This window comes from Rhineura floridana, chromosome 5 (genome assembly GCF_030035675.1).
Source record: "Rhineura floridana isolate rRhiFlo1 chromosome 5, rRhiFlo1.hap2, whole genome shotgun sequence".
NCBI classification, from domain to species: Eukaryota; Metazoa; Chordata; class Lepidosauria; order Squamata; family Rhineuridae; genus Rhineura; species Rhineura floridana.
Window position 1 is genome coordinate 164,488,509 of NC_084484.1, and position 24,136 is coordinate 164,512,644.

Consider the following 24,136-nt stretch of genomic DNA (forward strand, 5'->3'; position numbering starts at 1 on the left):
TCAATTTATAAGATTTCTTCACACAAAGCATAATAATTAACTTGTTTATCAATGGCTCCGCTAACAGAAGCAGTAGCTGGAAACATGAGCAAAAGAGTACTATTGTGCTCATGTCCTGCTTATGGGTTTCCCACAGACATCTGGCTGGCCATTGTAGGAATAGAAGGCTGAACTAAATGGACCTTTGGATTCATTCCAGCAGGGCTGTTACATTCCATTTCTAAAATTTAAAAGCACAATATTACTGGGTAGGCCATGTCCAGAATGTCCTTTAGTCTGAGAGCAGAGCTACACGTTTTGCTAATTGGCATGGTAGAGCCCTTCCTGGACTCCACCACTTTAGACTGCTGATAGAATATCTCATTTTAAAACATTATCCTCATGTTATTAAAAACTGCAAGTAGCAAGCTACCATATCAGGGAGGAATGTTCTATTCTAATTACATAATCAGCACCCAAATGAACCATACATTCAACTAACACTATGTGACTCCAACTCTATGGTTTTACTTACTATTATGAATGTCTCATGGAGGCATTCAAGAGACAGCTGCACAGCCACTTGCCACGTATGCTTTAAGTTAGATTCCTGAACTGAGCAAGGGATTGGACTCAATGGCCTTATAGGCCCCCTCCAACTCTACTATTCTGTGATTCTATGTGTTGCCTGAATTGAGATAATGGGGTTTCCCTCACCCCACCTATTAATATTAATTAGTTTACCAGTGCCAAGATGTTTGTGCTATCATCAACACTGCTTTGTGAATGGTCACTGCAATTATTTTACATACATTGAAGCTTTAAGGTAATATAGTCTGTATTTTTTCCGTTCCGTTTTGACCTCATTGCTTGTACACCCCCTCCTTTTACACCCATATACCAATTCAGGATAACACTTAATGCATCTGATGAAGTAGACTCCAGTCTTTTAAATATTATGCCACACTAAATGTGTTAGTCTTTAAGGTGCATTTTTGCTACAACAAATACTAACACAGTAACGTCTTCCAAAATAAGACTAGATAGGTTTTTCGGTAGGTTCTGCACGTCCTCAGGATCGTCTGCTTCAATTTATTAAATTTATATCTCACCCTTCCTCCCAGGAGCCCAGGGTGGCAAATAACAAAACGCTAAAAAAAACCTATAAAACATATTAAAAACAGAGCATCTTATAAAACATCATAAGTGTTTGCACCTTATGTTGGGTCAGTGGGACAGACTGGGGATTCTGTTGGTGTACCACCCACCCCGCTGCCCAACAGACTCCCTAGCTGAGCTGACGGAGGTGGTCTCGGGTGTACTGCTGAGATCCCCCAGACTTTTGGTTCTGGGGGATGTCAACATCCATGCCGAGGCCACCTTATCTGGGGCGGCTCAGGATTTCATGGTCTCCATGACAACCATGGGACTGTCCCAATATGCCATTGGCCCAACACATGTAGCAGGGCATACTCTAGATTTGGTCTTTGCAACTGGCCATGGGAGTTGGTGATCTGAATGTGGGGGGCCTTGCATCAGTCCCTCTGTCATGGACAGATCACTGCTCGCTGAAGTTTAGACTTACAGTGGCTTTTCCCCTCTGCAAGGATGGGGGACCTATTAAGTTGGTCCGCCCCCAGAGATTAATGGATCCGGATGGTTTCCAAAGGGCTCTGGGGACTTTTCCGGCTGATTGGGCTGGCACTCCTGTCGAAACCCTGGTTGAACTGTTGAATACAGAAATGACCCGGGCGGTTGACATGATTGCTCCTGAGCGCCCTCTCCTGTGTAGAGCTTGTACGGCTCCATGGTATACCCCAGAGCTGAGAGCGATGAAACAATATAGGAGACGGCTTGAGTGCAGATGGAGACAAACTCCTGGTGGATGCAATTATACACTGGTAAGTGCCTATGGTAAGCTATATTTAGGGGCAGTGAGGGCAGCAAAAAAAAAAATTTTGCTGCCACTATCAAATCATCACTCTGCCGCCCAGCAGAGCTCTTCAGAATTGACCGGGGGCTATTACACTCTGGCCCCAGGGACATGGTAGAACCATCAGAGGCCCACTGTAATGAATTTGCTAGGCACTTCCAGGATAAAACCTTTAGCATCCTCCAGGACTTAGACTCCAGTGTTATAGCAAGTGAATCAAGTGGGGTATCCAGAGCACAGCCTTGTCCCGATTTCTTGGATGAGTTTCAGTTGGTACAGCTTGAGGATGTTGACAAGGTGCTTGGACAGATTTGTGCAACCACTTCTGTGCTGGATCCTTGCCCTTCTTGGCTAATAAAAGCTAGCAGGGATGGAACAGCTGGCTGGGCCAGGGAAGTGATTAATGCTTCTCTGAGAGAGGGGGTGGACCCTGGCTGCCTGAAAGAGGCAGTAGTGAGACCACTCCTGAAGAGATCCTCCTTGGACCCAGAAAATCTTAATAACTATAGGCCGGTAGCAAATGTTCCATTCCTGGGCAAGGTCCTGGAACGAGTGGTTGTGGGCCAGCTCCAGACACTCTTGGATGAGATTGATTATCCAGATCCATTTCAGTCGGGTTTCAGCCCTGGTTTTGGCATGGAAACAGCCTTGGTCGCCCTGTATGATGACCTTTGTTGGGAGAGAGACAGGGGGAGTGTGACTCTGTTGATTCTTCTTGATCTCTCAGCGGCTTTCGATACCATTGACCATGGTGTCCTTCTGGGGAGACTGGCTGAGTTGGGAGTGGAAGGGACTGCATGGCAGTGGTTCCGCTCCTACTTGGCAGGTTGGCTCCAGAAGGTGGTGCTTGGGGAACATTGCTCAGCACCCTGGATTCTCCAGTATGGGGTCCCACAGGGGTCAGTTCCGTCATATTGATCACAGCAGCCTGGTGCAGATGTAATTATCTCTTTCTAATAAATCATATAGTATTAGGGAGCAATCCTAGCTATGGGAAGCCACCATAATTTACACCAGCTTAATTTAAGGTGGCGCATAAAGTATGCCAGATCCAAACTCCATTCAGGAGCGAGGGCACTGCCAAATGAGCCAGCCCCTGGCAGAGGGAAAGCCTTTAAAATATTTGACTGACACCACCTTTTTTGTCAGCATATGTTCTGCTGGGTTGACTGAGCTGAATGGAGTTAGGATCCAGAACAAGTTCCCCCCTGTCCCCCCTACTACTTTTCGGGGACTTGCGCCAGCTTTGGCTGAGCTGGCAATCCTGACTTGCTTATCTTGGCAGATCTTGGTTTTCGATTGTTTCTTGAGACTGAAAAACAAACACTGCACTTCCTTCTCTCTCCTCTCAAGTGCCATTAACTCAAGACTTCTGGGGGTTCTTAAATGACAGTTTCCCATTACATCCAAACTGGACAACTGGTTTATTCTTGGGCTGCCAACCAGGATACAAAACAAGGATCAAATGCAGCGTCTGCTGCTGATTTACATCTCAAACAATAAGAATGTTTTAGACCATAAATTTTCTTAAGATGGGTGGGATATGTAGGTTTTCCTTAATAGCTTTGTTCCATGAGATGAAAAAGCCTGTTTTTACACATTGTAATTCAAAAGAGACCCATCCCCTTAAAGGCATATTTTGGGCATTCATTCCAAGACAACAGCAAGCACAAAATGCTGCAAGCAAGGCAGCATGAAAATTTAATTGTATGATAGTAAGTCTCCCTTTAGAACCGACCACTGCATCATCTTAAGACCCATTTGTAGAGATTTTCTTTTCCGTATAAACTGACATGACACATGACTAGATGCAATTCAATCAAAACGCTATCCCACATCTGAGGAGGTACAATGCAGGAAGGACTAGCATGCAAATTTGCTGAATGTGCAATGGTCCTGAGCTAACACATTAAAATGCCTCTATAATAATGCAGTTTGTATCATGCTACATGCACAGTTATAGGGTACACAGTACAAAAAAGGTGCCTGCAGAGGAGGTAACAGAGCTTTTAAGGCAAGCAACTGTAAGCAATCGATCGCTAGCCAAAGTGATGGGGGGGAGGGAGAGAATTCCTTTTGGACCTCAACAAATAAGGCAAGAAGTAAGTTTACTTTCACTGTTAAAAAAAAAACCTGCGTGATGACTCCCATGTAAGATTTGGTTCTGTGAGCTGCTGCTAGAGTCTAGAGAATCTAGAGTCCTCTATCCCCCAAACCTATTTTTATTAGGGTGAAACATCTCCTCTAGCTATGGCAGCCCATTGCGTTATACTAGTGTAAATATGTGCAAGGTATGCACCAGCCCATTTTCATTTGCTTGAGGTCAACGTGCACAAGGCTCAGCAGCTTAAAAAGGAAAACATATTATTTTTGCATATTAATGGCATACATTAATGTGGAAGGGGAAGTTAATCACTGATTTTATAACACTCAGCAAGGACAGGCACCATCAAAACATGCTGATACAGATATGTAAAGAAAAAATAGAGAGCTGCTGCTCTATTTCAACATTTTATAGAATCAGCATCAGGTTATCTAGCTCATCTTGCCCCAAGGCAGGATCTTTTACTTACCTAAGCATTCAGTAGACACCTGCCTGCTCAACCTGTTTTCTCTTTAAAACTTTTAAGAAAATGCAATTCTACAACTTCTCTGAGCAGTTTACTTTTTTTACCATTCCCCCCTCTTTTGTTTAATCTTCAAAAAACGAGGAGGAAATCTATCCCCTTTCAGTTTCAAACTGTTACTTCTTGTCCCATATACCCAGTGAAATGGATGACTAGTTGATTATGTTCTTTCCAAAATCTTTATACAGTTGTTTTTCTAAAAAACAAAACTGTAACCTGTTTCCTTAAATTTCTCTAGACCAAATATTTGCTGAAACCCATAACTTGCTGAAACCTCTGCATCATTCTTGTAGCTGTCCTCTGAATCTTTCAAACAACTTTATTCAGTTAGCCAGAAATTGTCACACCAGTATTACTTCCCAGTTTTGAAAATGATGATCCAGGTAAGTGGTTATAAGCAGCACTGGGGGCAGGAAAGAGGAAGGGACTGCACCAAGCTTGACTGCTGACACATGGATCAGGGACAGAAGAGATGAAGACTAACCAATTCAAATGGGTAATCATTTGTGGAAGTTTAACTCTGGGGTAGCCAATGTGGTACCCTTCAGATGCTGCTGGACTACAACTCCCATGAACCCTGACCGCTAATATGGCTTCCCAGGGTCTGATGGGATGTATGGTACAACAACATCTGGAGGGTACTGTATGGGTTACCCATGGTTTAACTATTCTTTCCTAAGCCACATATCACATGTATTACACAAAGCATTATAAAGGAGGGTAATGATGGTGGGTTGTTTGTGCCAAGTATGAAATGCCCAAATCATAAGCATAGAACTATTCTCCTGTAGCTTGCTCCCACATTGCGCCAGTAATGCATGGATGTTTAGATAACCTAAGTACTTTCCATGCAATGTGTTTCCTCCCTTCCCATTTGGCTGATGATGCAGGCTATCCAGGCAATCAATAAACATTAGTAATGTGACATGGGAGCCAGGCTTGTTGACATGGTGGAAGAGGATGGCTTGGCTTTGTGAAAGCTCAAATAAAGCATACTAACAAGTTCTATCCTTCCAAGGAGGACATAATATATGCAGTAAAGTTTTTTGTTTTTAAAAAACTTAAGCAGAGGCCTTGGGTTTATGGCAAAGCTTGAATCCAACAGCTTTGATTCCTACACACGTTCAGAGAAGGATGCCAAAATGAACAAACAGCATGAGCTGAAAGACCTCACAAATGAATTTGAAGGCAAGCAACTTGCTCATGAAGCTGAATTTGAAAAGATGAGAGATTTTATAGAGTCACTGAAAGGAATAAAAAGGAGGATGGAGATGACAAGGACAAAACACAACGGACAACAATGCATAGATTTTTTTGTCACTTGGGTATTACATGGCTCAAGAATTTATCAAGCAAAGGACCTGAAACAGTTTCAAGTACACCTTTAAACATGAAAGCTAATGGGTATGTTAGTTAGGACCAATACGACACCTACAGCCTACTGGGATCACCATTTCAACTCTTGCAGCAATAGATATGGCTACAAAATGTGAAAGGTATATCTGATGCTAAAGCCTTTTGCTAAAAAGGAATCTTTTGTAGAGGAAAGAACTCAACAGATCAACCTTCCTTTCCAATCAGGACTTAATAATAATAATAATAATAAAATTTTATTTTTAGGCCGCCTATCTGGCCGAATGAATCAATAACCCCACAGGGCTAGGAAGCAATTTTCCCAGATGAGACCATTTTAGATATTATTTTGCTTTCTTATCTCCTTGTTCACTTTCTTATCAAGAGCATCTTATGATTTTGTGAACATATTATGCTATTACTAACTCCTGCTCTCTGCTCACAGCACACTATGAGATAACCTATTGTGACCATTTCTGCATAGTGGATCTCGTACTAGATGGCCTCTGCAATCTATTTTGACTGAACACAATATGTGAATTCCAACAGGAGATGAAGTTGACCTTTAGGTCCCTCAGTGTCTTTGAAAATATTAGACCAAAATATTTTTAAATACAAAGTGCTAATTCAATAGGAACTGCCCTAAGAGGCAGAAATTGGGATCAGCACCAGGAAGAATTAGAATTCCAAACAGAGGTAGTACTGAGGAAAATAGTTCTAAAGCTAACAAGAATATTAGACTGATTAAAGACAATCTCTCTAATAAAAACAACAAACCTGATACAGGATATCAGTGCTAAGATGTGTTCATATGAAGCAAGCTTTTCCCCCAATTCTCACAGTGACAGAAAGAAGAAAAATATGTGGGCTTTGCTTTAATCATGGCCCTAAGCTCTACAATGTAGGGGGCAAAGGAAAAGGAGAGAAGTCGGTTAATTTAGAGCAATACTTGCTATTTGAACAAGAGCCTATCGTGAGTAGTTTACATTTGGCCTAAATCCAATAGGTTGTTTTGACAAAGCAAATGAATGACAAGGTGTCATGAGCTTCTGACATAAGGCAGCTGAGAGTCAGCATTCCTGTAAAAGTTCCTGTAGCCACAGCTTTGAAGAAATAAAGATCTTCATAGATTCTCCATGGCTACCAGATGAAATTCAGCCAAATTCTACTATCTACTAAAATCAGATTATTGAAATGGCTTGGAGCAAGTAAAGCATAATACTGAAGCTAGTAAATTGTTAAAGTCACAACACAAAATGTTGATCTTTTTCTCCCCACCTGCGCAGAGCACACTGAAAAATAAAACTTCATTGCTTGATAGCAAAGCTGGACAGCAAAGCTCATGCACTGATGAAGGAAAAGCAGGCTACTGGGCTTCCGGGCTAATTGAAACAGTCTTGATAACATTCAGCTAGCCAAACTCATAATACACTGAGTTGGAATGCCATGAGATGACACGTACAAGATCATGAACACAAAACCAGTGTACTATAGTGGATGGTGTGTTGACTTGGGCCAATAAGGTCAGACTTTGAAATCCACCTCAACTCTGAAGCAAAGCATCTTGACCAAGACACTAAGTCTCAACCTAACCTAAGATTTCTGAGAGTATTGTTTGACTCCACGTATGTCATCCTGAGCACCTTGAACCAGGACAGAGCACAAATATGATTAACTGAATAAGGTTTTTAACAGTCAAGAGACACACAATGCTGTCTCTCTTCATGCACCCTACAGCCTATAAAAATTCGTTTTACTCAAAGCTCCATGGCCAAACCCAGCAGAAAAAGGAGCCATTTCCACAACAGCAAGGTAAAGGATCCTGGGCTGTATCAAGATGATGTTATACAGCTGCCATATCACTGACACCTAAGTCATGGGGCATCTCAAGTGCCACACAGGATTTTTATGTGGAATATCAGATGTTTAACTCTTTATTTGTATAGCAAATCTTAAAATGAGAGGAAAAGCAGTTAATATGAAAGCATCAATTATACTGATATTTAGTGCAGCTGACTTGATAATAGAACTTTTATGCCTATGCTGATGTTGGGCAACAAGGAGTTATAATGTGGCCAGAGAAGGAAGATTAGCAAGCCTGATTGGGAGATATTCAAGTTTCATTCATCTTGAATTGTGTTGAGGCAACATAGACCCTTGAAGATGAAACAGAGATCTTGTATTTTCTGGCTAAGTGGAACATTTTAGGAAGTCTTGTGTACCTAAGACAGAACTTTACAGCCATAGAGCTTCCTCTTCAGCACTACACCTAGAAGCGACAAATGCTATCTGGGAATCATTGCATCATGTTTGAGAAAAACACAAAACAAGCAAGAAAATATATTTTATTAAGCCAACTATTTGTTAAATTTACAGAGCTCCTTTTCAGGCATGCTGGGGTTATTGGCAGGCTGCGGTTCATAAAATACAAGCACCTTCATGTAGCCCAAGCACCTTGTATAGCTTGATCTAAGTTAAAAATGTTTCTTATTTTTGTTGAAACATTTGTTAGGAGCCTACCTGACGTTTTGGAGAATTTGCTGTGCTGGGATTGATATTCCGCAATGCCTAAGAGTAAAAGAAATAAGATGGGTAAGCATTACTTTCTGTCTTTCTTCTTGCACTGTGCATGGTTGGGATCAGTAGGCTGATTTGACAAACACATCGCTCTCTAAGCATTCTGATGAGGCAAGTTCCTGCGACAGTCAAAAGATGACAAAAAGGGTAAGGGAGTTAAGAGCTGACAAAAGCTGCTGCATAATGGAACAAGACGCTTAGGAGTGCTTACAGAGCACATGAACGCATGTCGTTTAACAGACAGGGAACAAGAAGAAGGGGACATCAAGGTAGAGAACATTGTCCGGCCTGAAGTTAGTCAACTTCTTGAGAAGAAGTTACTGAAGAAGAAAAGAAATCCAAAATTAGAAGCTTTATCTAAAAGCATGCTGGCACAGCGGCATATGAATTTGTTTGAGGATTAATAGCAAAGCAGTTACAGGAAAAGCTCAGATCATTTCAGCTGAAAAGGTCCTTCTCTTTAACAAATGTTGGTTTTTTAAAAGTGAAATACATCCCACAATAATCCAGTTTACACGAAGTAGTTATTTCTACAAATATTCCTTCAGTACATAAGGTAGAGTGAGAGTTAGACTCCAGGATAAGGGCAGGTAAAGCAAGAGTGATGAAGGCAAAAGCCTGAAAAAGTGAACTCCCAAGAGCATGAAAATATTTTATGATGCAGGACCCATCACCCAGACAGAAGAGGGAAAGTTTAAAAGAGGTTAGGATGTCTACGATGCCCCACAACGCTCACAAAAGCTGATCCCAGACATTGAAGCAAGGAGCTAATCAATAATTAGCAAAAGATCTAAGACACGAAGCACTGATTTGAGAGCGACAGTTCCAGAAAGTAAGCTTCATTGTCTCTTTGGGTTCATGCCTTCAGTGTTATAAAACAGCAAAAGGAGCAATCAGTCTACAACCATGTTGGAAACATCATAAAAGATTTAAAAAAACAATTAAAACTGAAGTGAAAACACTCCAGTTTGCTTTTAAGAAAGTTAGGCTCTTGAGTTTAGCTTGCAACATACACATTGCCTAACATGGATGAATTCCCCACCCCACCCCACCCCCAATTTCTGTCTCATAAATCACAAAGAAGCTGCATATAGTGGGATGTGTGTGCGTATAATTACTACACACTCTGTTAAGAATCCTTATCCAGTGTAAAGGCTTAGCAAAATGCTATGGTGACAAATTTCACATTTGCTTATGAGCGAACAAAAAAAAATAGTACTGGTTGCTTTTAAACAGGTGTTGCGAAGTTAAGTCCAACACAACCAAATGAATACAGTAACAGAATTCATGATCAGGACTTCTCCTGAGCAGATCTAGGTTCTCTCAAATTGCAACGCAGACAACTTCTAGAACTCAATACCACAAGATGTGGGGATGGAAACAGGCTTTGATTATTTCTTTCAAAAAGGGTTTAGACAAATTCTGAAGACATGTCAATCAATGACTATAAGCCATGAGAGCTAAATGGAACCTCCACGTACAAAGGCAGGATACCTCTGAAAATGAGGACGTTAGGGGCAAGTAACAAGAACAAGCAATCTTGTGAGCTTTCAGAAGCACTTGGTTCGCTGCTGCTGGAAACAAAGTGTGGACTAATCTGCCCTACAGCCCAATTGCAGTTCATATGTCCTTATGGAGAGACTCAGTTTTGTTTTTACTGACACTATGTGGGAAATGACAGCTGGTATAGCACAGTGGGGAGGAGAGTCTGGCTGGGAGTCCAGAGTCTGTGAGTTCAAATCCCCGCTTGTGTCCCCTGGGTGTAAAGGGCCAGCTAAAGATCACCCCCACAGGGAGTGGCTCAGGGGTTACATGCCCTGCCACTTGTGCAGCCGTGGGCAAACTGCATAGTTCCAAGGAGCCCAGTTACCCCCCAGCTGGCAGTTGTGGACAAGGAAGGGGCTGGCTTGTGCAGCTGTGGCAAGCTGAGCAGGCCCTAGCCAGCTGGGGAGGACTAGCCTCAGAGGGAGGCAATGGTACACCTCCTCTGAATACCTCTTACCATGACAACCCTATGAATACAACAACAAAAAAGGATTCATAGGGTTGCCTTAAGTCGGAATCGACTTGAAGGCATATAACAACAATGTGGGAAATATTTAAACTACAAGGGAGTCAGAGGCCTCAACACAACAAGGCCAGATCCATGCTATAGGCTCCTTTCTCAAGAAACTGGAGAATTCAGTATGAAGAGGTTTTTCCATGCACAGTATTAAGAACTTTGCAAAGCAGCCCAGCAGGTTGCAGTCCATGTGGAAGAGTTTTAAGTTATGAGAGTGCCAATGTAGGAAGTTTACACCATAGATTGCAAGGGGTGGGGGAAGAAACAAACCCACCTCACAACACCACACACAACAGATGTATTCTGAAGAGGTCACTGACCCAGAGATACATTGCATCTGTGTTACTTGCTTGATAAATTTAGTGAAGGAAATACTCTTTAGAATAAACAGGTCTGAATCTTTACCTTCTGCACAAAAAGAAGGCACCTCTTCCTCATCCAAACTGTTGACGCTTGCTGGAACTACAAGTGAGTGAGTACAATGGCAGCCACACATGCACACACAACGAACGACATTATAGCGGAAGCGAATTTCTAACCTGTGGCCTCACCTGCCGGAGCAGTTCTTGGTGCTTCAGTCGCAATCTCTCTTTTTCCATCTGAAGTTGCTGTAGTCTCATCTGCTGCTGTTGGTTGGAGTTGCTGCCTCCCAGCACTCCACCAGGTGGACTCTGCGGGGCTAGTGGAGGTGGTTGCTTCACTGGAGCACTTTGGCTGATTCTCTGGCTCATAGCTGTGGAAGCAAACAATAGGGCAAGCATTTTTAAGCAACTTAAGCCATAGTTCAGAATGCGATATTCCGAAGTGCATTTCCAAATGTATTTAAGGTAAACATTCAAAGGTAGACATAATCATGTCTCAAAATGCCAAAACATGTGTAGCCTGTCTCATGGATTATTTTGATGGGGAAGGTGGCATATAAGTATTAAAGTGAGTAGTGGCATATTTAACTTCAAAATGGCTGAAGACACAGACAAAAGTATGACCCAACTCAAGCTTGTGAGTCATTTGTTTGCTGATCAATGATTCTGACAATTGGGTTTCATGAGAATGTTTGCTTCATTACTTCTATAAAGTTTCTACCCACATGGTTGTAAAGCAGAGTTTGAATATTCAAGTAGCATCCACAGTAGGCATTGTTAGAGCAACATTTGCAACTCTTTTTTCCTTTTCTACCTATCCAGCCCTTTCTAACATTTTGTAAATTCCAGTGCTATTAAAAATAGTTGTTGCCAGAACTGTATCCGCTATAAATTGCATAAGCAATTTATGTGCAGTTTATTCAGAGTACAGAACTTGGGTTTTCTTAAAGATCAAAACTTTTCAGTTGAGCTTTCGAGTATTTATTTAGATTCCTATGCCTGCCTATAACCAAAGTTATCTGGGTAGCATACATAAAAATGGTAAAAGAACAGAAAACAATTACTTTACAGCATGAAACACAGTAAGAAGAATAGTATCACACACATGTGGGTGAGATTCTGCAATAGAATTTAGATGCACGTAGGTCTTAAAGCCAAAATCTAAAAAGCTGGAAGATTTTTTTGGATTTTTTTAAGTCTTCCCCTGGCACTGAAAATAATGTAGGCACTGGCAAATCTATCTGGGGAGGACATTCCAATCACAGGGAAGTCTCTGCTTCTTGTTGATGCCTGCTAGATCTCATTTGGTGGTGACACTTGGAAAAAGGCCTTCCCAACTTGTGTAAAAAAAAAATCATATTAAAATGTTTATCTGCCTTTCCATAAAACGATACTCAAGGTAGCTCATGATAAATAAACACATCTGACCATCTGAAATGAAGAATAAAATACCACAGCGATTTAAGGTGTGGCTCTATGGACCACAAGCATGAATACATCTCCAATACTTAGGGATCACACAGAAAGATCTTCCTTGCCAGTCTCAATGAACAGTACATCTGCATGATTTGAGTGGAGCAGAATTATTTATCTTATAAACATATTTATATACTGCACACTCATAAATATCAAGGAGATGAACCAACAATATATACAAATACAATAAAACACAACACACATGAACAACCAATACAAAATAATCATAAAAATGACTGGTTTATCTTGAAAAAAATTAAACAACTGAATAGGTCTGTTGGCATAAACTTATGTTGGAGCCAAGCCATTTGGGGATCTAAAAAGGCCAGCATCTTAAATCATGCTTCAAATTCTTAAGGAACAGTTACAGGGGCAAAGAATCAAGGCAGGGAGGGGCAAAAAAGAGAGAAATATGGGAAACAGAAAATACATTAAAAGAGAAATACTGCCCAATGAGCAAAGCAGATGGGGGAAAATATGACATCACTCACAACATGTCCTTTGAGTGGAAGCAGATAATCCCATGCAGTGGCAGCTACATGTCAGTGGGGCAGTGGAATCCGCTCCAGGTTTTAGTCTGAACTTTCAGGGAGCTGTTGAAGTTGTTCCTTGAAAGTTCAGACTAAAACCCATAGCGGATTCCACTGCTCCACTGTCATGGAGCCAGAAGCTACCACTGATCCCACGGTGACTTTCATCACATGGAGACACATTTATCTCTAAGCTTCATTCATACATGTAGGGGCTGGAGTGGCATGATAAGCAGAGTAGAATGACTACACAAGACATGCATTAAGTGGCTACAATGTGGTAGCTGGTCATGTTTCTTCCTCTTAGGATCTACCGGTGAAGAGTTCCTATAAAAACAAACCAAAGCAAATAATAAATCCTGGAGCATCAAAATCTTCTGCATGTAACTGTGCTAATAAACTGATGCTAAAGAATTAATAAAGGATATGTCTGTTCTCAATGTTATACTTAGTTTTGAATACCAGCATATTTTAGGCCATATATAAGTATTACAAAGAATTGTGCTTGTGTGACAAGATCATTATCAAAATATGATCAGAAAACACAGTAAACTAGGTGATCAAATATCCATAAATATGTGGGTTAGAGATGAGCTTCCCATGAAATGTATAATTAGCATGTGGAATTAATCGCCACACAGTGTTACAATGACCATTTATATCACTGGCTTTTTAGTAGGATTTTACAACTTCATGGCTCATAAATGGCTACTAGCCAAGGCAATAAATGTGGCAATATACTCCTTTTAAATATAAGCAATATTATCATTTTAAAAAGAAAACTGAAAGCAGTAGAATGGCACTAAATGTATCAATATAGCCAAGTACAATTAAAATACACAGCATTAATAATTCCTGCAAGCCAAATGAAAGATGTAGGATTTCCCATTTTTGCAACTATTTGGTTGGCTTCATGTTGGCAATATACTTCTTGCCTCCAGATACTGCTGTGAAAGAACTGGGGTGTATGTGGGGCTGTCTCCATTGTGCAATAAATATGAGCATATGGCTGGACACAGAGAGACAGACAAAAACTTCTGGTTTGATCACATAATGTAACTATGTCCTTTACTGATAAGCAAACAGAACAGAAACAATGATCCAAATATTTTGCAAAAGTAGCAGTCTTCAAAGAGGCATTGATGCAGCATATACCAAGTTGGCTTGTGGCCTGCATATCTGAAACACCAAGGAAATACAATTGGACAGAAATGCCTCAGATGGGTTTCTTTGGGCTTGAAATGCGACATTTGTGAGAGACATCAGAGCATGAAAAAATAACGGTCCCTGAAAGTAGCTCAAGTGCTCACCTTAAAAAGCCAGATAACACTTTTGGGAGCAGGGCAAGACTTTGATCCAATTAGTAATAGTAATTTAGTGTTTTCAACGGCCATATAATATCTGAACACGGGGCTGCAGGAATCCAGCTATTACTTTTTGTTAGTAGCTATTACTATTTAAACCAAGAGTAGGGATGTTGAATAATCAACAGGAGAACACACTGACTGACTGAGATGAAATAAAAGGAAGATGGAAGCAATACTCTAAAGAACTCTATAAAAGATGCCAGGATGACAGATTCATTCACAGAGGAACCGTATGATGAAGAACCAGAAATTTTAGAATGCGAGGTGAAAGCTGCTCTTAAAATGCTTGGAAGAAACAAATCACCAGGAATAGATGGCATACCAATAGAGTTGCTACAAGCTACTGCGACTGAATCTGTCCAAATTTTGACAAAAGTCTGTCAAGAAATATGAAAAACTAAACAATGGCCCACAGACTGGAAGCGTTCCATATACATCCCAATTCCAAAGAAAGGGGATCCCAGGGAATGCAGTAATTATTGAACTATTGCCTTAATATCCCATGCAAGTAACGTAATGCTCAAGATTCTACAACAAAGGCTCTTACCATATATGGAGTGAGAAATGCCAGATGTCCAAGCTGGATTTAGAAAGGGAAGAGGTACCAGGGATCATATCGCAAACATACGTTGGATAATGGAACGGACCAAAGAATTTCAGAAGAAAATCACCCTGTGCTTTATAGATTACATCACAGCCTTTGACTGTGTAGATCATGAAAAACTATGGAATGCTTTAAAAGAAATGGGGGTGCCACAGCATCTGATTCTCCTGATGCACAACCTATACTCTGCACAAGAGGCTACTGTAAGGACAGAATATGGAGAAACCAATTGGTTCCCCATTGGAAAGGGTGTGAGACAGCAGTATATTTTATCACCCTATTTATTTAATCTATACGCAGAACATATCATACGGAAAGCAGGATTGGACCAAGATGATGGAGGTGTGAAAATTGGAGGGAGAAATATTAATAATTTAAGATATGCAGATGATATCATACTACTAGCAGAAACTAGTAATGATTTGAAACAAATGCTGATGAAAGTTAAAGAGGAAAGCATAAAAGCAGGACTACAGCTGAACGTCAAAAAGACTAAAGTAATGACAACAGAAGATTTATGTAACTTTAAAGTTGACAACGAGGACATTGAGCTTGTCAAGGATTATCAATACCTTGGCACAGTCGTTAACCAAAATGGAGACAATAGTCAAGAAATCAGAAGAAGGCTAGGACTGGGGAGGGCAGCTGAGAGAACTAGAAAAGGTCCTCAAATGTAAAGATGCATCACTGAACACTAAAGTCAGGATCATTTAGACCATGGTATTCCCGATCTGTATGTATGGATGTGAAAGTTGGACAGTGAAAAAAGCGGATAAGAGAAAAATCAACGCATTTGAAATGTGGTGTTGGAGAAGAGCTTTGCGGATACCATGGACTGCAAAAAAGACAAATAATTGAGTGTTAGAACAAATTGAACCAGAACTATCACTAGAAGCTAAAATGATGAAACTGAGGTTATCCTACTTTGGACACATCATGAGAAGACATGATTCACTAGAAAGGACAATAATGCTGGGGAAAACAAGGGAGTAGAAAAAGAGGAAGGCCAAACAACAGACGGATTGATTCCATAAAGGAAGCCACAGACATGAACTTACAAGATCTGAACAGGGTGGTTCATGACAGATGCTATGGGAGGTTGCTGATTCATAAGGTCACCATAAGTCATGATCGACTTGAAAGCACATAACAACAACAATTACTTTTTGGTTATTGATTTAATTGTACAACAGGAGAAATCAGTGCTGCAGGTTGCTTGCTCTGTTTTATTTATATTGACAATTCTTTAAGTGATTGGTGGCCCACAAGACTCTTGATTTCCAACTGCATCTCAGATATGCATAATGAAAGTAGAGACTGACACAGCAATTCTAACTACTACACAAGGGCATCATCCCCCAAATAACCATGTTATGGCTTCTGTAAATCCAAACTGCAAGGCGGGTGTTCAACACTATAGTGTACTTGCGTGTCACATTTAACATCACAAGTTTAGAAGGAAGGACATTTGTAGTTATGGATGGCATGATGAAATCAAAAACAACGTTCCACACAGTGAACAGTGCAATAAAGATGATTCTATGCCAAAATAATTTGGATTTAAACCAGCCTCTTCCTCATATGCATCAACCCTAAGAATTTTCTTAACTCAGTCACTGTAACTAGAATGCTTATGTACCTTTTGTCCCTTTTAATTTTGTATTGTGTTAACTGGGCAAATCGAATAAAATTATGTGCGCTATAATCAGAAGCAGAAATGGAAGATAAAGGAACATCAAAGTTCAGAAACATGTCTTGGCTAAAGTTCTGTATATGGGTGCAACCCAAAACACAAACACATCCCAGCAAGGGATCACAGAACTGAAGTCCGCTGTTACAAACCACTATTTTAGAGAATCCAGCAAATTTCACAGCAAGTTCCCCAATAGCAGGTCAAGCCACTTTTGAAACTGGGGGAAAGTTAAAACGTAGTTGCTCACACTGTACAAGGAGTGGCTGTTTAAAATAAAATAGAAGCCCTGGCATGCATGTCCAGCCTTCTTTGTGTGCCTCAAAACCAGCTGCTGAGGTCACAGCCATAATGTACACTTCTGTTTTGATGTCTTTTCAGTATTTAGTGATCCAACTCTCTTCCTATCGCTGAGAACAACCATCTTCCCATATATTTTCAACCAGAACAGAATGGTCTAATAAAAGTCGCGAACAAACTGAATTCAGAACAGTGATGACTGGGAAGACAGAAAGCAGGACACCAAGATGACAGCTCCTCCCTAGGGAGGCTCACTTCACAATTTCGTTTACATCAAGGGTTCTCAAAGTCAGTTTAAACTAACCAAGGGCTTGAGCTGCAAGGCTGCTATTCAGATTACACGTTTTAGCCAACTGGGCTGCTCCTAGGTCATAGAAACAAAATACATTTACGATAAATATAGGCTCATGTAGAAATTGGTGCCAGTTTCCATTTCGGTTGTAAATAGACAGCCATCGGCCAGCTCTACTGGGCTGTAGATCAAACCCAGGCTATTTATAGACATGTGGCAAAAATAACCAAACACTTTCAATTCCTTGAACATATTTCCAGCCAGTTCTAAGATGCACAAATGATTAACATTTATGAGCAATTCCTTCAGGAACATCTCCTACAAAAGACAAAATAAAAGCATCGGGGGGGGCTAGTGGCACAACAGCACTTATTGGTCTCATCACTCTACCTGTAAAATGGAAGGAGAGGACTGCCAGGGCCTTTAGAAAAAGGAGGAAAAAACCTTTAGAAGTGCAGAAGAGAATGAGTTGTAAAACAAACATACATCTGTGGGTTTATCTGCGATCTACCAGAGTTCCATCGGCAAATGGAACACACAAAGAAAAATTAAGAACTTTTTCATAGTATGACATTCTCTTTTAAATGGCCATCCAGTATAATAGCTCTGGGGAAAACATTTGTTTGTGCTAGAAACTGAACATTCTACCTGGCAAGCAACACATTTCTTGGGGCAAGAGGGAGGTAAAGAATCCATGACTAATCAAAGCAACGGATGCTGTACAGCAAAGCCCATACAAATAAAGCCCCAGCTGTACAACCTTCATATGGAGCACCAATGTTTTTATGTACCTTTAATGCCAGTTCAGAGGCTCAAGAAAGGCTTCGAATGATCTTTAAATATTTCGCTCATTTTTAAAGTCTGCCTAAACAGAGAAAGGGGGGGGATAACTTCCTTTATCTGCCAGAGCTAGGATTTACCAGTTTCCTGTTCTTTGCTTTCATGGGTATCAAGGAAGCATTTAACTAGGAGGCTCAGCACCCAGACTCAGGGCTAGTAGCAAAGACCTCACAGGCATGCAAGGAACAAAAAAGTCTTTGTTTCATAGAGGAAAGAGAAGGATTTAAGAGGAAAAGAGGGATTTGGAATGAGGGGAACAACACTTTATACAGATAAATTTACCTGTGTTATGTTCTGTTTCTTGAAGAACGCACTTCAGTAAGGAACATTTTGGGACAGAATGCTGTCTAAGTCAGTTTTTCTACTCTGTATTTGCATCTTGGCTGTAGTTTTAAGAATATTCTATAAAGAATCAAGATACTAGGTATATCCAATCCCTTTCTATGCGAACGCAAGGACACAATATTTTCCAATTATATGTATATAATATTATTCTGAAGAGCAGAAACTCTGCAGACAGCTAACTATTCAAAGTCACAAAGCACCAAGCTATAAGGTTATAAATGTGCAGCACAAACATGTTTGTCTGAAAGCAAGTTCCACTATGTTCAATGGGACTTACTCCCAGATAACCTTACATAGGATTGCGGGCCAAGTCCGTTAGTAAAAGAACTTATAATTATCTTGCCCTGGATGCTCAAGCTTTCATGGTAAGTCCCAGGAATGGACAAGGTTGAAAGACAAAAGTCAATTTCCAATGTCATTTCAGAAGAGCTGGACTTACAGTACTGTGAGCCAGTATTGCACTAAGACAAAAGACATATTATTGATCAACAGTAATATGTTAAGGAGTCCCCCTAGGACTATACTGCTTCACAATGCCAATAGAAGATCACACAATTGAGTATTTCCCCAAACATTCCCATGTACATAGAGATCTAATAGGACATGGAGAAGAGAGTTATTTTCTATGTATACTCAAATACACGATATTTAAGAGAATTAATATTGTCTGTAATGCAAAAATTGGCCAATTTATTGCATTTAATGGAGGCTGGATTTGTTCCTTTCAAAAATATGTAGCAAACATAGGCAGAACCCTGGCATTTTTGCTTCTTTTACATAAGGTCTTGCTGTTTGAATAATTCAATTAAGAAGTGGTCCCCTTGTATTTTCCACAAAGAAGGAGTAACAGAATTTATGACTAAGCTATTTAACTTTGCAGTGTCAGCACAGTGCACCAACTTAGACAGGCAAATTTGCAGTTTATATGCTATGGGGCGGTATATAAGCACAATAAATGAATAAATAAATATACTAGAACTTTTCATCAAATTTGGTTTCATCCTCACATATGAATTGTGGATGACTTCAAGAGCAATTAAAATGGAGTACAACTTCTGTACAGTTTCTGTGGTTCTGAAATTTGAAAATGTTTTGCCCATTCGTTAATGATTAAAATGATACTCCAAAGAACATTTTTTTTGCTTTCGAAGGCACGCTGACAAAATATTTTGCTTTGGAGGCTGCAGTTCAAACCCCCAGTCTACCGCACTGAATGGGGCAATCTCCCTCTGTCCAGATACAACTCATGCCAGCACAGGCTCATTCATTTATCCTGGTCACTTATGCTATGCAGATAGCATCAGCATGATCCCTTCCTTCAGCCATTATAGGAACAGCATAGGATCCAAGACAAAAGGAACTGGCAGCAATTATTGTCTTTCATAATGAGTGACCTGGCCTTGCTCCATTCACCTTCTTGGTCCTCAAGGGCTGTGGAGTCAGAGTTGTGGAGTCAGAGTCGGAAGCAATTTTGAGTGGAGTTGGTAGAAATGTACCGACTCCAGCTTCAAAATAAATTTTGATTGACAATTTTTTAAAAATATAAATTCAAAATGTCAAAGAAGCTTCCAATGAAGTCAGCTGTAGTTGAGCATTTCACCATAACTCAAGATGGAAAACATTTTGTGTGTCAGTGTATGACACAGGACCCAGATGAAGACAAATGCTGTGATGCCAAGATCAGCGAATATTCAGGCAGCGATAAAAATGCTCCTACGAGAGCTTCCAATTTAAAAAGACATTTACAGCCCTTTCCAGGGCTGTGGAGTTGGAAGCAATTTTGGGTGGAGTTGTAGTTGGAGTCGGACAGTAGAAAAATAGAGGAGTTGGAATCGGAGTCGAAGGTCTGGCGTACCGACTCCGCAGCCCTACCTCAAACGGTTCATGAGAAATGAAGAAGTGCAACCTGTTAAGCCCTAGTTACACTTGAAGAGCCTTCACGCCTGCCACAATTTCCACTTGAAGAAGCTTACTATAAAAACCATACACACTATAAAAGGGGAGAGAGCGAGTGAACCCAGATTCAGCTAAAGTATTAAGAATTTACAAAGAAGGCCACTAAATTTTGAGCAGTTTATAAGACTACAAATCTAAACAGCTGAATCAAAAAGACAGAATGTGCAAACAAGATGCTTTATTTAATTGCCAGTGCTTCAGTCCAGTGAGAACAAACAGGGAAATAAGGAACCACTTTTTGAACCCACGAGTTGACAAGGAAAAGGAATTCCTTGACATCCAAGACACAATGCATTTGATTTCTTCTGTTCCAAAATGCTAGAATTGGGCATGTACACAATTGCTTATTTTGTTCTACATCTTATCTAGTAGTAGAGACTTTCTGAGGAGTACGGCAAAGGATTTTAGTTCTCTTGATGATGACATTTATTCCTCTCTTGGTGTTTTATCTTGGGTTGTTTTCAGTGTTGACAACTGAAAATATACTACAAACAGAGTAATCAGGAACAAAACATTTGAAATATCCTAATCACTGAACGGTAAAACTTTTGAATCATGCTACTTGTAACTTAGAGTTGCTAAGAACACTATTCTTAAGAGGCAGGAGGAGTTTGATCCCGGGAAATTTTGGTACCTCAGATGGAAACTCCATACTTTCCTTACTCTAAAACATGGGGTGGTATAACTAAAAGGTAGGCCTGTGCACGTAACCTCAGTCTGATTTGTGGCTCCCTATATGTAAATACAGATCAAGCCCAATCCAGTCTGGACAGATTCGGACCCAATCCAACCTGAATCTGGATCACAATCCAGGTATTACATATCTCCAGAAATATGTTGTTTTACATTGCAAAACCAAAACAACCATAACTTTCTTGCTTTTTGACCTAGAGGCAAGGCAGCTGCTATATAGGGGATTAATCCTGCCTGCCAGGCTGCAGGTGGATAGCTCCAGGGGTTTTCATGCTAGCCACCTTTAAAATTTGCTTTGTCCAAGATTTTTTTTTTTCTTTAAAGACCCTGTCATATATGGGGCAAATTGCCAATGTAGTGAATGAGGGAAAACTAAAAACACTATTTAATATTAATATTCACTGTGGTGAGCAATTGGAAACAATATTAATAGTAATAATGATAATTATGTTAATGATAATAATAATAATTCTTAACTCAGAATGCTGGTTGATATGCCCACAAGGTTTGGATGATGATGATAATGATAGTGATGATGATGATGATAATGATAATGATAGTGATAATGATAATAATAATAATTATTATTATTATAGTGTAACCACACAAGCTGGCTGCTTCTTATTGTTTGTGGGAAGCGATGATGATACTACTACTACTACTACTGTTATTATTATTATAGAAAGCCATGGCTAAATATGCCCACAAGGTATTATAATTATTCTTAGCAATCAGAACAGAATAAAATAAAAACAGACAACAAACTTTAAAAAAAATTAAATAAGGATGGGACTGGGACTGATTTGGAAAGAAAACATACACAAGCTGAACAAATGCCACCAACCCCCTGCAAAAATTTATAAGAGACAGAACTTACAAAGATCTCTCCATGTTAAGACTTCACCCCTTCCAAGCACTGTGATTAGAGAGTACTGGGTGGGGTGATAGCATTCTAGCCTCCCTCCCAAACCTGGTGTTCTCCTTTATGGTGCTGTAATTGCTGCATTTCAGACACACCCTGTCTGGGTTCATTAAAGGCTGTCTGAGCTACAGATCTGTACAAATCTCTACAAATCAAACTGGAACTAACTGATCTGCCCTGTAGAGATTTGTAGCTGCTTCTACCCGATTTGGACAGGATACAAATAGGCCCAAATCAGCCCTATTTGTTTGTTATTTGTGATTTCTAGAAATACAATGCACATCCGTACTAAAAAGTTGCACTAATACAAGAGCTAGCACTAGCTCAAAGGGATTTCCTCCCACTCTCCTCCCCCCACGTCCATCCTGCGCAGTTCCCAAATCTCCTCTGTAGGATTGGGGGAACCCCAGGAATAGATTTAGTGGGTACGTAGGGGGAAAGCCTTGCATTGACGGAGCAATCTACTTATGCTACACTGAATACAACCCACAGCAGGGAAGGTCCTGATCTGTGAACATGAATTCTGTTCCATGAATTTGCAAGAGGAAGGTCAGGATTCAATTCATTAATTCTGGATTTTAATATGTATTGTGAGCTGGGGGAGAAGGTCAGACAAGACAAGAGCCCAAGCAGAACAAATTTCCTTGGCACAGATATTTGAAAGCTGAAGCACATAACTTCAAGTTTCAAGGAAGCCTCCTGTCTCCTGCCTGCCCACAGGCTTGAGTTTCTCCTTTTCCTGCTCCCTTCAGTTGAGCTCTTTGACTGAAAGGGCCTGGAACAGATTAAAAGTCCAACCACAAAACAACAACGATGATGATGATGATGATAATAATAATAATAATAATATCCTGGCATGTACTCAAGCCTGTCTATGCATAGAGTGGGCCCCAAATGGGAAGCTATGCAGTTTAAAAATGAAACAGCTGTATGCATCTTTTTTGGATATTGAAGCTTTTGAGTTTTGATGCAGCAGTTAGCATCTTAGGAAATGATGGAATGCTTAAGACAAGTTGTAGCATTGCTCAGAGTGAGAAGACATCATTATTTACAGCAGACTGTGTTTCCAGAAGGGAGATATTTCCAGCTTGTGACCTCTGCTCTAGCTCAGTGGTTCCTAACCTGGGGGTTGGACCCCCAGGATGGCTGCGAAGCAACCCCAGGGGGTCACAAAGAGCCAACAGAAGAATTATTTATTGATCTTTAAAATTAATTAATGTCTGGTCTGTACACCACCAACTTGCGAACCTGCACTGCATGCAGCCGCTTCTGCCTCCCTTCCTCCCTTCCAGCTGGCACAGTCAGTTCCTGCCACACAGAGAGCTGAGCAGCACAGCACTCCAGCGACTGCATCAAGAGAAGGGGCCAGCTGGGCTTATTTAAGCTCCAGCATCTCTCCTCCCCACTCTCTTTTGTCAGCAAGAGTGAGGGAAGATCAATCAAGCTAGCTAGCTCTAGCTGTAAAGACACAGGGGGCTGCCTGCCAAAAAAGTAACGGGAAGCAGTCATGAAGCTTCCCCCCACAAATGCATACCTAATGCTTACTCATTAAAAATTCACTGTGTAGTACAATGTATACATGTCTACTCAGAAGAAAGTCTCTTCATATTTAATGGGGCTTACTCCCAGGTAAATAAAACTGCAGTAATCAGACCAGACTAAGATTCTGTTGAAGCTTTGAAGCTGTACTACTTTTTTGGTGGAGGTCACATGGGACTTTACAGTATAAAGATACATCATTCTGATTAAAGGAAGCAAAAATTTATGTCTATAATACAAAGATTTAGACTGCAATCCTAATCATGTCTACTCAGAAGTAAATCCTACAGAGTTCAATGGAGCAACAGCTACATGGGGTAGGTTAGTCTGGGAGTTAGTGGCTGACCCAAGGCAGTAAGTGACAAAAAAAAAAAGTATGGGTAAAGTTTTAAAATCTGAAATTGCACATGCCCAGTGTATTTTGTGGCTATTTATCAAGGCTTTGAGTGTGTTTTTATACAGATGTATATGTTCATTTAAAATATTTTAAATATGTTAAGTTGCTCGCATTTTGTTGTTTTTACTCTTAACTTGAATTCTTTGCATGGTTTAGGGTTGTCACTGGGGGCCAGCAGGGCTCTTGTGCCTTTAACAGCTGTGTGGCAGGCCAAAATTAAACAGAAATTAGATTAAGCCTTTTCTAGTATGGAAATACAATTATGGTGAAAGCTTCACCTGTTCACATCCTG

The 24,136-nt window shown here is 40.4% G+C and overlaps 1 protein-coding gene across 8 annotated transcripts in view; it reads right to left on the reverse strand.

Moving 5' to 3' along the window:
- Nucleotides 1-24,136, reverse strand: part of YAP1 (Yes1 associated transcriptional regulator) — a 132,631-nt gene that overhangs the window by 21,079 nt on the left and 87,416 nt on the right. For 2 of the 8 annotated variants that reach the window (XM_061628747.1, XM_061628742.1), the window contains 2 exons: nucleotides 11,071-11,264; nucleotides 8,413-8,460 (listed from right to left, as the gene is read on the reverse strand). In XM_061628747.1, the coding sequence (XP_061484731.1) occupies nucleotides 8,413-8,460; nucleotides 11,071-11,264 (242 nt within the window). The remainder of the gene's footprint in view (nucleotides 1-8,412; nucleotides 8,461-11,070; nucleotides 11,265-24,136) is intronic. The other 6 variants (XM_061628748.1, XM_061628744.1, XM_061628750.1 and 3 more) reach the window with 3 other exon arrangements.